Source organism: Oryctolagus cuniculus, chromosome X (assembly GCF_051225735.1).
Source record: "Oryctolagus cuniculus isolate XC-2025 breed Fujian yellow rabbit chromosome X, ASM5122573v1, whole genome shotgun sequence".
Taxonomy (NCBI): domain Eukaryota; kingdom Metazoa; phylum Chordata; class Mammalia; order Lagomorpha; family Leporidae; genus Oryctolagus; species Oryctolagus cuniculus.
Window position 1 is genome coordinate 50,736,833 of NC_142888.1, and position 17,439 is coordinate 50,754,271.

At 42.1% G+C, this 17,439-nt stretch overlaps 2 protein-coding genes across 14 annotated transcripts in view; both read left to right on the forward strand.

The window, feature by feature from the left end:
• Window positions 1–810: 810 nt before the first annotated feature.
• NONO (non-POU domain containing octamer binding) lies at window positions 811–16,287 on the forward strand. Of its 4 annotated transcripts, XM_070067123.2 has the most exons (12): window positions 811–897; window positions 1,569–1,618; window positions 6,861–7,018; window positions 7,966–8,159; window positions 10,537–10,838; window positions 11,421–11,516; window positions 12,240–12,436; window positions 12,774–12,858; window positions 13,216–13,318; window positions 13,850–13,889; window positions 14,423–14,532; window positions 15,263–16,287. In XM_070067123.2, exons 3-12 carry the CDS (start codon window positions 6,868–6,870, stop codon window positions 15,395–15,397), a joined length of 1,413 nt encoding a protein of 470 aa, XP_069923224.1. In that variant the 5' UTR covers window positions 811–897; window positions 1,569–1,618; window positions 6,861–6,867; the 3' UTR covers window positions 15,398–16,287. The 4 variants fall into 4 exon arrangements, with proteins under 4 accessions (XP_069923224.1, XP_089180734.1, XP_069923225.1 ...); XM_089324608.1 differs by lacking the exon at window positions 7,966–8,159; XM_070067124.2 differs by lacking the exon at window positions 1,569–1,618.
• Window positions 16,288–16,660: 373 nt separating this feature from the next.
• ITGB1BP2 (integrin subunit beta 1 binding protein 2) overlaps window positions 16,661–17,439 on the forward strand; it is a 56,149-nt gene continuing 55,370 nt past the window's right edge. For 4 of the 10 annotated variants that reach the window (XM_089324611.1, XM_051827200.3, XM_089324614.1 and 1 more), the window contains exons 1-3: window positions 16,813–16,981; window positions 17,204–17,253; window positions 17,337–17,393. In XM_089324611.1, the coding sequence (XP_089180737.1) occupies window positions 16,918–16,981; window positions 17,204–17,253; window positions 17,337–17,393 (171 nt within the window). In that variant the 5' untranslated portion in view covers window positions 16,813–16,917. Of the gene's footprint in view, window positions 16,982–17,203; window positions 17,254–17,336; window positions 17,394–17,439 lie in introns of all 10 variants that reach the window. The other 6 variants (XM_089324613.1, XM_089324615.1, XM_089324612.1 and 3 more) reach the window with 4 other exon arrangements.

Genomic DNA, 17,439 nt, shown 5'->3' on the forward strand with positions numbered 1-17,439 from the left:
ATGGCAATGAAGCCACCTGTTGAATCTCTCTGTAAATCACAGGAACAATCGTGGTGTTTGGACTGCTAGGTTTCCTGGTTACTATGGAAATGAGTGTGCTGGTTACAGTTCTGTGCCATCAGCCAGAGAGTAAGGTGTCAGGCCTCCTTTCCCTCCCCTTTCTATAACCATGACCATAGAGATGCTTATTTCAGTTGCACCTTCAGAGTAGTTCTGACTGCAGGAGAAGCAACTAGAAACCTGATTAAGTACGAGGCGTCGGGATCAAAGCATTACGAGGAAGTGTGCAAAAGGAAACATGGCGGGGTATTTTTTCATTAGGAAAACGCTAGACTACTACACCGAATACAATGACATTGTTAACTCTTGCTTCTTGCACAGGCGCAGTGAGGAATTCTCAGCGCACGCCTACGCGTGTATTTTCTCCCCTTTTCTCCTCTCTTTGCACTTTCCTCTCTCTCCCTTTTTCTCCCCTCCTTTCCCACCCCCCACCCCTTGGTCTTTCAGTCTTTCGGGTAGTCCGTTTATGTCTCTGCTTCCGACCACCCCCCCACACCCTCTTTCCCCTCCCCCCTTCCTTTTCCGTCTCGCGCACGGCCGTTCGCGCGTGCGCATTAAGTACAAAGCCTCGCTCTTTGTCCCCATCTGTCGTTCACACGAATCAAGTCTTTGGCATTCGGCAGCCAATAGAATCTAAGAAATGGCGGAAAAACGAGTCCGCCTCTGGAGATAAACCTTGATTGGCAATTCAGATAGCCAATGGGGAACGCCACTTCATACTCCTTGGGAGGCACCGAGCTCCGTCGTCTCGTTTCCGGCGGTCGCGCGCTCTTTTCTCGGGACGGTAGAGGCCGTGTAGCGTCTCCGTTACTCTGAGGAAAGAACCGTCGGTAGAGGGTGAGTTTGAGGACGAGTTCGTTCTTGTTTGGGGGAGGAGGGGATTTCTGGGAACGACTGGCGGAGGAAAAGGCTAGGGTGGGGGTGGGTTTGGCGGGAGGATGGCGCTTTCAAGGCCCCGTGAGGCCTTGTCCCCGCCGCCTCACGGCCTGTTTTTGCCCACCCGCGGGGACCCAGCGCTCCCAACTCGCTTCGGGCTTTGAACGGGTCGCCAGTTTTCTCACCCCCTCAGTTTCTTTGTGCGACTCCAGTCCGAATCGCGGCGGTGTTAAGTTGCCAGCCTTCGGACCGCCCTGGGCCCGAGGGTGTGGGGTCTATTATGCGAGAGCCTTGAAGCCCTGGTTGGAGGAGGAGGCGCTTTGTCGGGCGCTCCTCCTCTTGGCCCCGCGAGGCCATTAATTCAGAATGGGCAAGCGGGGGCCCCTTGAGCGTTGTTTCTTTGTCGAAACTCTTAGCTAGGAAGTTGCTGTGCTAGTCTAGACCCCAGCGCTTTCGTAGCCGGCATCTTGGGTGCCCTTCCTCCCTCCCCCTCCCGCAGTCGTGCTCCCCAAGCCAATTTTAAAGCATCACTTTTCTAAATGGAACTTAAAATTTAGGGGTTGTCTTTCAAGTGTTTTCTACTTTGGGAAACTCTTAGCGCAAACTGACATCCCTCTTTGTATTTTTAACAGAGAATTGGAGGTTAGGACTGGGAGGTACTTGGCCATCCTCAAAAGTTGAGGTAGGTGTAGAGGTTTGGGTTGCCAGATAAAAATGCAGGGCACCCAGTTGAATTAGAATTTCACATAGACAGTACTTTTTTTTTTTAATATACAATGCATGACTTATAGTATTTGTATTTGAAATTCAAATTTCACTGCGTTGTGTCTTTGCTGAATCAGGCAACTCTAGTTAAGGGGCCACTGTCTGGGTTTTCCTGTATCTTTCCCCCAACTTCCTTGTTATTTACATGGAAGGTTCTAAGAAATTCCTAGAGTAAAGAAAGAACCTCACCATGTCTGTTTCATTTTACAGCTTTCAGGCGGCCATCTCGGTCTGGTAAATTTATATTGGATTTCCCTTGTAGTTTACACTTAAAATTTGGCCCTCTTGCTGCAAATCGAGGGAATGTTTATTTAGATTTTAAGTATGTAGAATGTAGTGTTTGCTCCTGTACTTAAACATTCGTTCAATGGCATCATGCCCAAAAGATATATTCCTTCTAAGCCTGCAATGCAAATTTTCTGGTAAAGTCTTTCGTCACGGTTCATCTTGAGGACAGTGACAGAAATCCTTGCTGCTGATCTTTGTGCTTTCTTTTCAGAGAAAACCCAGTAGTTAGAGGACAATGAATTTATTACATTTTTCACGTGTTTCCAAAATAAATTGGTCCTTAAATGTAGGTGATAAGAAATTTTGCTTGAATACTTGCTACTTTGTGGGCACTGTTTTATATAATATTAATTAGTCTTGAGTAAATGCCTACTTGGCAAAGGAGAGGTGGAAAGGAAGGATTATAAAGATTAGTATTGTGAGGACAGTTATTTAAAAACACAAAGGTAGGCAATTTTGTTATTTTAAAAATTATCTTTGTTAGACTCCTGAAGAGTAAAAAGTGTAATTGATGATATTTGCTTAACTGGAGCTTCTACCATCTGTAGAAATGTGGTTGCCTTCAGAGACAAGTGCTTGCTTTGTTCCAATGAGAGCAACCTTCTTTGTACATTATCACATTTAGGCCTGAAAATAGCCAGCCCTGAGGGGTGGGCGTTAGTGTTTTCATCCTGCAGGTAAGAAAAGTGAAGCTCAGAAGTTAGGTCATGGGACTAGTGAAGTTTAAACTGAAGTCATGCAATATTAGCATAGTGATGAGGATAGAGTTCAGCAGACCCGGGTTCCACTCCATGTTGCATCAGTTGTGTGACCTTGGATAGGTAAAGCTCTTTTCTAGGCATCAGTTTCCTTATCTAGCAGTGTAAGGGTTGCAAGCCCTAAGACATAATGCAGGCTTAGCATAGTGCCTGGCTTTAATGGTTTACAAATAATCTGGTATTAATAACTACCAGTCTATATTTTCTAAAACCAAAAGATAATCTTCCTTGCAATATTAAATGGTTTAGAACATTGACCATTTTTTCATCCCCTAGGAGGTAGATTATTTCTACTAGGAAGTGATAAAATGATTGAAACAGGGTTTTCAATGTTGAAATTTTGAATGGACCACTATAAAGATTTCTATTAACATTAAATGTATATTGTGGATTCCTGAATGTTAAGCTACTGAGTCTGGAGCCACTGTCTCCTAAGTTAAAGGCTAGAGAGGGGGGAAAAAATCACTTGGATTCTAACCTGAGGCAAGAACTAGTGGGAGAAATGGCTGTGAAAATAATTCAGGTTTTTGCCATTGGTCACTTTGGAACCAGAAAGAGAGGTGTTTAGTACCTGAGACCCAAATGAGAAAAGATAGAATTCTGATGCTCACGTTACCCTATTGCCAGGTGTTCCAGGGCCGGACTTCGGATTTTTATATTTTAATTTCTTATTTTTAAAACCATGATTTCCTTTTTAAAGGTATCCCGTTTACTGCTATACCTGTTTATGGTATTTAAAATTGACTTTTTGAGAAAACAGTGCTGCACTATGTGGCAAGAGTTACAAAGATGGATTCTATTTTGAGGATTTGTCCTAAGGAAATAAAAGAAGGCAAAAAGCAAGAAGACATTTACTGTAGCATTATAGGAAAAAGCTGAAAACAACCTAAGTGTTTAATGGAGAGTAGTTTAGTAAATTAGTGTACATCCAGATGGACTTTATGTAGTCATTAAAAATTATATTGACACTACAGAAATGAGGAAAAGCTGAACATACAATGGTGCATTACGCTTTCACTTACTGAAATGATCATGTATATCTTGGAAGGTAAATAAGGAAAAATTGGAATTGTGAATACCCAAAGATTTAACTTTGAGCTTGGATTATAATGGTGAAAAATTAGAAAACAACCCAAGTGTTTCAACATAATATGGGCTTGGTTGACAGCTGAGTGCTGTAACCATTAACTGTTAATATAAAAGATTTAATGACATGAAAGCAGTTCATGATAATATTGTAAAGAAGAAAAGGGTTACAAGTTAATTTTGGTAATATTCCATTTTCAATAAATACAAATATGTTGTGATTAGGTATACCAGTATGAGTAACTTTTATTGATTGCTGTATGGGTGTTTATTTTGGTTCTGAGTTTTCTATATTAAATATATACTTGTCATAAGTACTTTATTGTGATTTCTTATGTTTTGTAACTTTAATGAGAAATATAAGATTGATTATATGAATGAGAAAATTCAAGTTTTGGCTTAATTGTAAACTTTTCCGTGAGGTTTATCATAAAGCTTTATTTAATATTGTGGTCTGCTGCCTCCTGCTCCCCGTCCATTTAATTGCTCCACCCCATTTTTCTTTATTTCCCCATTACACTTATTTACTACTATATAATTATGTATACGTTATCTTTTACTAGAAGGTAAACTCTGAAGGCAAGAATCTACTGTGTTAACTGATCTGCCCAAGCACCTAGAATGATGTCTAAAATAGTAGGTGTTTGTTGAATGAATTTGTAGTGTGAGAGATTATCAATAACCTGCAGTCAAGACAGTGTGTTGGGGCTGGCACCATGGCCCACTTGGTTAATCCTCCACCTGCGGTGCCAGCATCCCATATGGGCCCCGGGTTCTAGTCCCGGTTGCTCCTCTTCCAGTCCAGTTCTCTGCTGTGGCCCAGGAAGGCAGTGGAGGAAGGCCCAAGTGCTTGGGCCCTGCACCTGCATGGGAGACCAGGAGAAAGCACCTGGCTCCTGGCTTTGGATTGGCGTAACGCCGGCCGTAGTGGCCATTTGGGGAGTGAACCAACAGAAGGAAGACCTTTCTTTCTCTCTGTCTCTCTCTCACTGTCTATGACTCTACCTGTCAAATAATAATAAAAAAAAAAGACAGTGTGTTTTTGTCTATCTTCTATTCCTTGTATACATTCATATTTAAAATAAAACCTTTCCCTTTTAAGAGCACCAAGCATATTTTTCATGTTTACGTGATCTTAATAATTTTTAATGCTTTGATATAATATTCTATTGTATTTAGATGTTTACATCATTTTTGTTGTTTTGTTACCATAAAGGCCATTAGCGAATATTTTCATGGCCATAGTATTTTAAGAGAGAAAGAGATCTTCCATCCACTGGCTCACTCCCCAAATGGCTATGATGGCCAGGACTGGGCCAGGCTGAACTCAGGAGCCTGGAACTCCACCTGGGTCTCACAAGGGTGGCATGGGCCATAGTCTACTGCGTTCTCTGGTTAGATAGCAGGTTGCTGAATAGGAAGCAGAGCAGCTGGGACTTGAACCTGCACTTTGGTAAGGGATGCAGGCACAGATGTTGCAAGTGGTGGCTTAACCTGTGTGACAATGTTTGCCCCCACCTAGTGTCTTATGAAAGCATTTTTGGATATAGAATTTGATAATTTTGCATTGATGTTTTCAGTTTGAGTTGGATATGATATAAAATGTATTCTGAAAGGTTTTATATGCATAAAGATACTCAAGTGCCCATCATCCAAAATCATCAGTTGTCAAGTCTTTGTCATGTTTTCTTCATCTGAGAAATCTGATTTTCTCTATCTTAAAGGCATCATATAATGTTAATGATAAAGTATTTATGAAAAGATTTTCTGCATATTTCAGCTAAATTCATTCAAGAGGGTCTAGTCTTTTAGGGTAAACATTGAGCATTGTCTTTATCATTTTAATTCATTTACTGAAGAAATCATTGGATGGGGAAGGTAGGTCTCAGTTTGTTAACTTGATCAATTAGTTTTCGTTTTAAAATTGCCAACTTTTTTGTTTTGTTTAAACATTGTCAAATTTTAAATTCAGTCTGGATTGTGCCAGGAGTTTTCACTTTGTTTTCTTAAACTTATACAGATTTTTAAATGACAGATTTAAACATTTTATGATTATACATCTTTTTACATTTATTGCTTTTATTGATTTGATAGTCACTTCTCTTTCCATTGTGGTTAATATTCAGTAACTGTGTGCCAGTAGTTGAGCTAGTGCTTTCACATATTTATAAGTTCTCATACCTACCTTGGTTATTTTATCAGCCCCCCCCCCTTTTTTTTTTTTACAGCTAAGGACATAAGCACAGGAATAATTTAAGCAGTACATAGCTAGTGAATACTAGGGCCGTGATTCAACCTAAGTATGTCTAACCATATAGCCCATATTTTCCCACGGTCACTCCACAGTATCTACTGTGGGCTAGGACTGCTGGCATGCTAAAAAAAAAAAACTTTCCATGTATATATAGTATTGAATTGAAAGGTCTTTTTTTTTTTGACAGGCAGAGTGGACAGTGAGAGAGACAGAAAGGTCTTCCCTCTGCTTTTGGTCCACCCTCCAATGGCTGCCGCAGCCGGCGCACCGCACTGATCCAAAGGCAGGAGCCAGGTGCTTCTCCTGGTCTCGCATGGGGTGCAGAGCCCAAGCACTTGGGCCATCCTCCACTGCACTCCCGGGCCACAGCAGAGAGCTGGCCTGGAAGAGGGGCAACCGGGACAGAATCCGGCTCCCCGACCGGGACTAGAACCCCGTGTGCCGGCACCGCAAGGTGGAGGATTAGCCTAGTGAGCTGCGGCGCTAGCTTGACTTGAAAGGTTTCTTAAGGCATTCTAGTATAAGCTGTTATCTAGCACTTGTCTAATTTCTGTATATGATGTAACTACTGGTACCTGCTTTTTAGATTTTTGAATTGTATTCTTTAGCCATGGTTGTTCAAGAGTAACCAGCCGTTGGGATCTGGCAAAAGCTAGGCTATCAAAGGTGATTAATGACATATAGGTCATCAAGAATGTGGTTAGTTTTTTTTTTTTTCTTGCATTCTTAGCACTGAATGTATTTGACGGTATTATTTTTTATTTTCTTTTAAGTACAAAAATGCAGAGCAATAAAACTTTTAACTTGGAGAAGCAAAACCATACTCCAAGGAAGCATCATCAGCATCATCACCAGCAGCACCACCAGCAGCAGCAGCAGCAGCCACCACCACCACCAATACCTGCTAATGGGCAACAGGCCAGCAGCCAGAGTGAGTAGATGCTAGGTGATAGTGTAGAAAATAGTTTCCCTCTTGGGAATGGTTTCTTGGTTTTTAAATTAGTCTCTTGGGATTATAAAGGAATATGCCTTTATTGCGCACCTTTGTTCTTTTCCCTATTTACTTATGATGGGAAAAAGCTGATACCCTGATACCAGGGAACAGACATATATGACTACAGTTGAATACAGGTTACTGTGCTGTATTGGCATAGTCTATGTACTAGCCAGATGTCTACATGTTTTACTTCAACTTGCTTTGTAGAGGTAATTATCAAGTGGCTGGTAGTTAGAGAGACTGTAGAATAAGACTTTTAAGGCTTAGTGGAGAAATCTGGTACTGAATAGTATGCATTCAGTCTGAGGTCTGTCACCACATTTTAATCAGAGCAAAAAAGGTCTTTAAATATGTGTTCCCATTCAATAAATTTTGAATGCTATTGTGCCTCTTAACTAAAACTAGGACCAATTTCAACTGTCTCTCACAGTTCCTACTAGGATACTGTTTCCTAACTTGTTTTTGTTCTATTGCCTTGAGACTGAAAGAATGGGAACATAAGGGTAATGAAAATTGGTGAGAGATTAGGAAAATGGGGAGATGTTTTTAAATTTTAAAATCTGATCCCTTGTGACAGAGGTCTCCTTGAGTTGCTTAGTTTTCTCTTTGGCCACTAGCTTCTGTGTTGCTTGCCTCTCTTGGGCTTATTCCATCTTGGCTCCTGGCCCACAGTAGAGTCAAGTCCACCAGATCTCTGTGTACAGATTTCACATTTTAAGGAGCAATTTACTGATTAAGTGATTAGTGGATAGGTTGCATTGGGAAATGGTATTTGCCTTCTCTACAGCAATTATGTTTCCGAATCTAGTAGCAGTTCTAGCTCTTTGAGGATGGGACTGTAATTCTTTCCCTAATCTTTGAGTTACTATGTCTTCTCTTAGATGAAGGCTTGACCATTGACCTGAAGAATTTTAGGAAACCAGGAGAGAAGACCTTCACCCAGCGTAGCCGTCTCTTTGTGGGAAATCTTCCTCCTGACATCACCGAGGAGGAAATGAGGAAACTATTTGAGAAATATGGGAAGGCAGGCGAAGTCTTCATTCATAAGGATAAAGGCTTTGGCTTTATCCGCTTGGTGAGCAGCTGTGGGCCTTGGAAAGGGCATGTGCTCTAAGAGGTGGGAAGCTGGGGAATGATGGATATGGAAAAATAGACAATGGGAATAATTCTCATATAGTCTGTTAATAGCTTGCAGTTGGTGAAACAGGACAAAATAGTTTTATTTTTCATTATAGTTGATTTTTAAATTTTAAGGAAAATGGTTTGTGTTTTTTTGGTTTTTGTGGTGTGTGTGTGTGTTGTTGTTGTTGTTGTTTTGTTTTTTTTTTTTTTTTTTTTTTTTTTTTTTGCCTAGGACTAAATATATCCTTTGGAACTCTTTTAATTTGGAAATTTCAAACAGATGTAAACAATAGTATAAATTAACTTGCACATATATGCATTGCCCAGCTTCAGCAATTAACAACTCATGGTTAATTTTTATCTGTGCCCTTCTTCTGTTTACTCATACATATTTTATTGTGTTGGTTTCTTTGTTTCAGAAAAAGTGGAAATTCGTATGTTAACAATGACCAAAGCTTATGTGATTAATTTCCAAAGCCTTTACACAATCTTCAATATATGAGAATATAATTCTATTTGTATCTTTAAAATTTTTTAAAGATTTATTTTTATTTATTTGAAAGAGTTACACAGAGAGAGAAGGAAAGGCAGAGAGAAAGGTCTTCCATCCACTGGTTCACTCCCCAGTTGGCCGCAGTGGCTGGAACTGTGCCGATCTGAAGCCACGAGCCAGGAGATTCCTCCAGGTCTCCGATGTGGATGCAGGGGCCCAAGGGCTTGGGGTCATCCTCTACTGCTTCCCCAGGCAACAGCAGAGAGCTAGATTGGAAGTGGAGCATCCATGACTTGAACCGGTACCCATGTGGGTTGCCAGCACTGCAGGCAACAGCTTTACCTGCTATGCCACAGCGCCGGCCCCTAAATTTTTTTTTAAAGCTAAGAATCAGGAACTCCTACCTGGTCTCATGTGGGTAGCAACACCTAAGTACTTGGATGATTATCTGCTTCCTCCCAGGTACATTAGCAAGAAGCTGGATTGGCAACAGAGACTAGACTCAATCCCAGACACTCTGATATGGGGTGTGGGTATCCCAAGTGATAGTCTAACCCAAGCCATGCCACAACTCCAGCCCCCACAAAAATGTTTGATTGTTATAACAGTCATAAAATTTACCATCTAATTGTTTTTAAAGTATAGACGTTATTAAATCTGTTTGATTTAGGAAAAGTATGAGGGAAAACATTTCTATGCATTATCTATCCCCATAAATGAACATAGTGTGATAAGCAAAATCAGTGGATAAGGGTGGTCAGAACTAGTGTTCATTCTAACTTGCACCAATTTGGACTATATGTGTAGGCAAGTCATTTTTTTCTGGAGATCTTTGGTAGCAGATTCCTCTTTAGTAACGTGAAGGGGATCCTATCAAGGTCTGCAGTTTTAAAGAAACCTCTTAGGGGGTTGAGTGTTTAGCCTAGTTGTTAAGATGCTGTTTGGGACACCTGCATCTTGGAGCATTTGGGTTCAAGTCCTGGCTCCACTTTTCCTCTTTGGGAGGAAGCAGTGATGGCTCAGTTAGTTGGGTCTTTGCCACCCACATGGAAGAATTGAATTGAGTTCCTAGCATCTGCAGGTGTTTGGGGAGTGAACCAGGAGATGTGAACTCTGTCTGCCTCTCAAATAAGAAAATAAAAGAGACCTCTCAAAGGGCATACTTGATTCTGGTGTATAGCTAGTGAAGATTGAAATATTCTAGGGTAGGTTTTTTTTTTTTAAGATTTATTTATATAAAAGGCTAATTACAGAAACAGGGAGAGAGATCTTCTATCTGTTGGTTTACTCCCCAAATGGCTGTAAGAACCTGGGCTGGGCACTCCCATCCAGGTCTCCCACATAGGTGGCAGGGGCCCAAGCATATGTGCCATTTTCCACTCCCTCCTAAGCTTATTAGCAAGGAGTTGGATTGGAAATGGAACAGCTGGGATTCAAACCAGCTCCTATATGGGATGCTGGCCTTGCAGGCAGAAGCTTAACCCATTATACCACAACACTGACCCTGCAAAGGTAGGTTTTAGGGTAGTCATTATATTCTGGATATGTTAACACATGGGAGGACAACCTATGAAATCGGTGACCATGTAAATGGTGTTGACTTCTAGAATTTATAATTGTATCCAATTCATTGCAGGGCCATCAGAGCAGTTTAGTGTAACCAGAAGGTAACCTGAAACACAGTGTAGTTTTTCCAGTTATGTCCATGTTTCTTTATGTAGTTGTTGCCAAGGTTTTGGGGGTGAGGAGAGACATTTGTTATTGAGCTATACTACTTTACACTGTTGATGGTGGTTTTTGTCAAATTGAGTCATTTTAATTTTTCTCTGCTTCCTAGGAAACAAGAACCTTAGCGGAGATTGCCAAAGTGGAGCTGGACAATATGCCATTACGTGGAAAGCAGCTGCGTGTGCGCTTTGCATGCCATAGTGCATCCCTTACAGTCCGAAACCTTCCTCAGTATGTGTCTAATGAGCTGCTGGAAGAAGCCTTTTCTGTTTTTGGCCAGGTGGAGAGGGCCGTGGTCATTGTGGATGATCGAGGAAGGCCCTCAGGAAAAGGCATTGTTGAGTTCTCAGGGAAGCCAGCTGCTCGGAAAGCTCTGGACAGATGCAGTGAAGGCTCCTTCCTGCTAACTACGTAAGTTGAGGGATGGTTTTCAGAAGGAGATCTTGGGTTGCTAATTTCTTCTGTGGTCTGGAAAGTTAGCCTCTATGTAGTAACTTTGTTCCTGTATTCATTTAATTGATAGTAATTAAGCTTTCTATTAGGGTTTTTGGTATGATCTTAAATTAATGGAAATGGTATGAGGGTTAAGGAAGATATCTTTTTAGCATTTCAGTAAGTTGTCAGTGTTGTTGCCTCTTACTTTGACATTTTAAAACTGAAAAGTTGTTTTGCACATGTAATACGTCTAAGTGATCACCCCTGGTCATTTCCTGAAGTTCTGTAGATATCAGGCTATACTTAACTACAGCACCTTCCTACTTTGAATATCTATTTGAGACTATATTCAGAGATATAAAGCCCCATTCCATCCTGTGGACCCCAAGTTCTCCATAATACTATTGGAAGGATTTGCTTACTTGGGATTAGGTGTAAAAACTCCTTTAGAAGTGTTTGTGCAGTCCTGACCCCTAATTCATTGTGCCAGCAGCAGATACAGAGAGGGTGCCTAGCAGGGTATGACTTCATCAACACTGATCCTACTTTTTCTCCCAGATTTCCTCGGCCTGTGACTGTGGAACCCATGGACCAGTTAGATGATGAAGAGGGACTTCCAGAGAAGCTGGTTATTAAGAACCAGCAATTTCACAAGTATGTGATCCTGATAAGAATCCCCATTAGGTGTTTTTGCCTTTTTTTTTAAGAGATTTGACAGTGTGATACCTTGTCATCCACTGATTCACTCCCCAAATGGCCACAAAAGCCAGGCCTGGGCCAGGCTGAAGCCAGGAGCCAGGAACTCATTCCGGGTCTGCCACATCATCCCCTGCCTTCCTGGGCACATTGTCAGGAAGCTGGATAGGAAGCAAAGCAGCTGGGACTCCAACCAGCATTCCGATATGATGCTGGTGTTTCAAGTAGCAGTTAACCTGCTGTGCCACACTGGCTCTGGTGTTAGTCTATTAAGAAAGCTTGTAGGGGCCGGCATCCCACTGCGCCATTTCTGATCCAGCTCTCTGCTGTGGTCCAGGAAAGGAGTAGAAGATGGCCTAAGTCCTTGGGCCCCTGCACCCACGTGGGAGACTTGGTGAAAGCTCCTGGCATCAAATCGATGCAGCTCTAGACGTTGCAGCCAACTGGGGAGTGAACCCGCAGATGGAAGACCTCTCCTCTCCTCTCCTGTCCTCTCTCTGTGTAACTCTTTCAAATAAATAAAAATTTTTTTAAAGAAAGCTTGTAAAGGGTTTTGTAAAACAGGCAGGTCTTTGCTATATTTATTCACTAGCAGCCATTACCTTGGCCTGCAGAATGAATTGTGATGTTTAATTGGGAGAATCTTGGACAAAGTTAGTAACCTAGGAATTTTATCTTTAGAGAGAGAGAGCAGCCACCCAGATTTGCACAGCCTGGCTCTTTTGAGTATGAATATGCCATGCGCTGGAAGGCACTCATTGAGATGGAGAAGCAGCAGCAAGACCAAGTAGACCGTAACATCAAGGAGGCTCGCGAGAAGTTGGAGATGGAGATGGAGGCTGCTCGCCATGAGCACCAGGTCATGCTGATGAGGCAGGGTGAGTACAGGCCTTTAAATTTTAAAGCCAGAAGGACAAAATAACTTTGTAAAGGACTTTTCTTTTTATCAGTAGATAAAGACCTAAACCTCTGCTTTTATTTTCTGAAATATTTTGTTGATCTTGGTAGGCAAATGGGCTTGGAAGTGTGGCAGAGAATACTGGATTCTGTGGAGAAGGAAATGATAGGTTTGACTTCATTTTTGGAATCTGGACACTTCGGATGGCCACTCGGGGATTATATCCTCTTTGCTTTCTGGATCTTTATGGAAAATTAGTGGGTCTATAGATACACATGAAGAATACTTTGAATCAGTCTGTTTCTATGTTTTCATAGATTTGATGAGGCGCCAAGAAGAACTTCGGAGAATGGAAGAGTTGCACAACCAAGAAGTGCAAAAACGGAAGCAACTGGAGCTCAGGTAACTCCTTTTCTCAAACCCTTTTTCTCTACAACTCAAAAAGTTAATGTTTCCTTGTTTCCAACCATCATGAGATCTCATGTGTTTGTAAATATGTTGGCAGTGTTTTTTGGCTGCTTCTCAGGTTCTCTCATGTTGGTTAGGAGATGTTTTAGCTGCCTGTTTGGTTCTAGGAATACCTAGGGCTGCTCTAAAGAAAAAGCATCTGAGTACTGGTCTCATGGGGCTCTTGGGAGTTTACTTTAGTTCCTGGTGAGCTATCCATAGTTTTAAGAGACCAATCTTGACATGTTACCCTGTTAGATAACCTCAAGTTCTGGAATACCTTTGTCTGAAATACCTTGGTGACTCCTGTAGGCAGGAAGAGGAGCGCAGACGCCGTGAGGAAGAGATGCGACGGCAGCAGGAAGAAATGATGCGGCGACAGCAGGAAGGATTCAAGGGAACCTTCCCTGATGCGGTATATCTCCTATGTGCTCATGATGTCCCGAGCCAGTCGTGATATGACAAACCCACTTGTCTGCTAGGATACCAGGTTATGATCAATTTTTCTATGCTGTGAAAATCCTTTTAGAAAAAAATTCGTAGGAAAGTGAGGTAAGGTTTGAAGGGGAGTTCTTGGCCCACAGGCAATTTAGGATGAAAACCTGGGACTGCTATATGCTGTTTAGTCTCAGTGACTGTAGGATGAGATCTGTTGAGTCCTGTAGCAGCCCCAGTTAGTCTTCTGCTATCCTCATAGTTACACAAATTGGAGCCCTAGGAGAAATCTCTCCCTTTTATCTCTTTTAATTCCTAATAGGAGTTTCTGACTTTTTTGTAGTTTCATGACTCTGAACTCACGTTAAAATTAGCAGGGAACCACTGGTGTTCCTCATCTTGTTCTTGGTGCTTTGGGGATATATTATCACTCTATCTGCTTTCCTTAGTGGATTGTGGTAGAATGAATGCCCTCTGTCTTGGACTGTTCTGAGTGTTTTTTGTTTTTCAGAGAGAACAGGAGATACGGATGGGCCAGATGGCTATGGGAGGTAAGGACTTCAGAAGTTAGTGATTCTTATATATATCTCTTTTTATCTTGCCTATGGTAAACTATGTGGAGTCATTACCAAGTCCAAATTTAAGGGGCTGACATTTCCAAAAGTGTGTGTGGGGGGGGGGGTGACATATCTCACCCTAGAGGTCTTGTTGACCTGTTTATTTTGGCATAGAAATAGACTATAATGGGTAGGCCTTTGGCCTGGCTGTTCAGGTGCCAGTGGGGATACCCACATTCTATATTGGAGTGCCTGGGTTCAGTTCCCTTTTAGCTCCCAATTCCAGCTTCCTGCTGGGAGACAGCAAGTGATGATGGCTCAAGTAGTTGGGTTCCTGCTCACCTGATGTGGGAGACCTGGATTGAGTTTTTGACTTGTGGATATAGCCTGGTCCATTTCTGGCCATTGCAGGCATTTGGAAAATGAACCAGCAGATGTGTCTGTTCTGCCTCTCAGGTGAATGTATTTCAAAAGAGAGAGACTAACAGTCTATCCTCTGTACTGATCACACTACTCTACTCTGCTAGGTGCTATGGGCATAAACAACAGAGGTGCCATGCCCCCCGCTCCTGTGCCAGCTGGTACCCCAGCACCTCCAGGACCTGCCACTATGATGCCGGATGGAACCTTGGGATTGGTAATAAATTGAAGGGTCTTACAGTGCAGTAATTATAAATGATAGCAAGAAGAGGAAGGGCTTTTTGGCTTCGTAAATCCTGGGTCTACCTTGATCTTGCACTACTGGTATCCGCTAAATGTCACTAAGCTTTTTATTTTTAATCTCAAGCAAACTCAATCTCAAACTATAGGTGTTAAGCCAATGCCTCTGGCCAGTCTGACTATTGAGTTGCTTGCTATACTGGGCAAACAGTTGTTTATTGGAGGGAACTCAGTGAAGGCTATGCATTATCACATAAAGTATATTTAAATCTATAAAGAGTTTACATTTCATGTTTGTACAGTCCTGAGGTTGTTTTGGTTCTGTTAAAACGGATAGTGCCGAAACTGAATAGCCCTGATTTTGCAGAAGAGTGACAGTTGTCCAGATACCTAGATCAGGAAAAAGGATGTGACAAGAACTTAATCAATAGTGGAATTTTGTATGTGATACTGCTTAGTCAATAGTGAGGAATTTGGATTAAAAAAATTGAAGGTAGAGTGAGTGGGTATGAGTTCCTAATTCAGGCATCCTCCTCTTGGGGGATTATCTGCTAGAGTTCAAAACAGATTTGGTCATCCACCTCCTACATCAGGAGCCTTGAGTAGTTGAATAGAAATGGCCTTCAGGGGAGGGGCTACAAAGGAGTGGGAAATTTAGGACAAAGGCTTCTCTTACAACGTTTCTCTTTTTTTTTTTTCCTCCTAAGACCCCACCAACGACTGAACGTTTTGGCCAAGCTGCTACAATGGAAGGAATTGGGGCAATTGGTGGAACTCCTCCTGCATTCAACCGTGCAGCTCCTGGAGCTGAATTTGCTCCAAACAAACGTCGCCGATACTAATAAAGTTGCAGTGTCTAGTTTCTCAAAACCCTTTAAGAAAAAGGACCCTTTTTGGACTAGCCAGAATTCTACCCTGGAAAAGTGTTAGGGATTCCTCCCAATAGTTAGGTCTTTCCTGCCTGTACTACTTGAGGGAGTATGCTGGAGGCAGAGGGCAAGGGAGGGGTGATATTTAACAAATGAATTTTGTGTGGTATTTTGTTTGATTTTGTGTGGTGCATTCCTGAAGTCTCAAATGTTTAATTGTTGAGGGCCTGGGGGAACTGTGGCAAAATGGATCCAGTTAGAACCCCGTTAATCTTGATCATTCCGGTTTTTGTCCATTCTGTTTTATTTGCTTTCTCATCTCCACACCACTCTCCCCTTCCCCCAGCCCCAGAGACACTGCCACATATACCACCAAAACCAAACATCCCCCAATGACCTTAGCCCCATTGTTCCACTCCCAGGTGAGAATTCAGGCAAATGTCCACAGAGGTCACAGACAGCTTACATACGGTTCTGTTCTATCCCATATATTACCCTGTCATGTCCTAAGGAAGACATTTTCTCTTAGAGATTTTCATTTTAGTATATCTTTAAAAAATTTTGTGTTAACTTGCCTCCATCTTTCTCTTGGGTAAGGACAACCCAAGAATGGCCCTTTTGTGTCTGATGTTGCTGTTCACAGCTTTTCGTGATAGGCTTAGTACAATCTTGGAAACAGGGTTGCTGTATGCTGAAGGTCTGACAGTAGCTCTTAGCATTGCCTATCTTAGGTAGTTATGCTGTGCATTTTCTATTGATGTGTCATGTTTGATTTGTCCCTGATATCTTAAATTTGGAGTTTTTCTGAGAAATGGAGCAGAAATGCAGCATCAACTTATTAAAACACATTTTAAGCCTTTTAATTTTTTGTGCTATTTTTGGAGGGGAAGGGGTGGGGAGGTGAAGTTATCTTGGGAAATGAGCAGTAGGCTCTAAGGGTTAATCCCTTATGACCTTGTGGTTAAAGTATTAATCAGCCATCTAGGCAGCCATGGAGAAGAGGTGGGATGAATGCATACTATGGCTGACATGATTGTCGAGAATCGGTGCTCTTGGCACTACATGGATATATGACAGGAAAACTTTGAAAGAAGAAATTGAGCTGGAGGGCTTGGCATGCCTTCATTGAGCTATGGGAGGGGTCTCAATTGGTATTCATTTCTGAGCAGCTGCCTGTATGTCAGAGGCTTGGAATTGGCAACGTCTAAAAAGGTCTCAGCTGTGGTTGCTGACCTCACCCAAGTTCCAAAGCCCTACTGTGCCTGATCCTTTTTTCCTGAGCCTCAGGGCTAAAATGCTCCTGAGCTCTTTCCTATTGGCTGGGAAGACCAATTGAAGTTCCCTTTCCCATGTTAGGAGGTGTACGCCTCCTGAACTAAAGATAGAAACAGCTGGCTCTTCCAGGCAGCTAAAAGCCTCCAGACTAAGAGGTGTTCCCCACTCGGCAGCCAGACTCCTTGAAATACCCTTTCACCAATTCTACCAACGCCTCCATGTCTCTACTCTGCCATAACAAAGGCTGTGGGCAACACTTTGACCCCAATACCAACCTTCCTGGTGAGTAAATAATCCTGACCCGGCCAGGGGCTTTGGGTGAGCTTTAAAGGGTGGTCAACTGTGGGGCAGTCTTTAAAGGAGCAAGGAAAGATATCATGTAAGTAGTATGACCTTTGTCAGTTTTTACATTATATGAAAAGAAGCCATAAACAGTCTGGGGAAGAAGAAATAATTAGTTGGTAGTTAAGTTGTCTTCCCTGTTCCTTTTACTAATACCCACAGATTCCTGTTGCCATCACCCTGGGGTCCCAATCTTCCATGATGCACTTAAGGTGAGGAATAGGTGAGGGGAAACAGCAAGCACATTCCCAAAGGAAATGTACCCAGGAATTGATCTGGGTCTTGTCTTTATTAGGGTTGGTCCTGCTGCCGAAAGCGAACAGTAGATTTCTCTGAGTTCTTAAACATCAAGGTAAATCCTTTGCTTCCGTGTGTTCTCTGTCCCCAACAGGAGGATT

Excerpts from the sequence above, each read along its gene's own strand:
- NONO (XM_070067123.2), top strand. The coding sequence starts at position 6,868 with ATGCAGAGCAATAAAACTTTTAACTTGGAGAAGCAAAACCATACTCCA. Across the intron at positions 13,890-14,422 it reads GGGCCAGATGGCTATGGGAG|GTGCTATGGGCATAAACAAC; the intron begins GTAAGGACTTCA and ends CTACTCTGCTAG. Across the intron at positions 14,533-15,262 it reads CGGATGGAACCTTGGGATTG|ACCCCACCAACGACTGAACG; the intron begins GTAATAAATTGA and ends TTTCCTCCTAAG.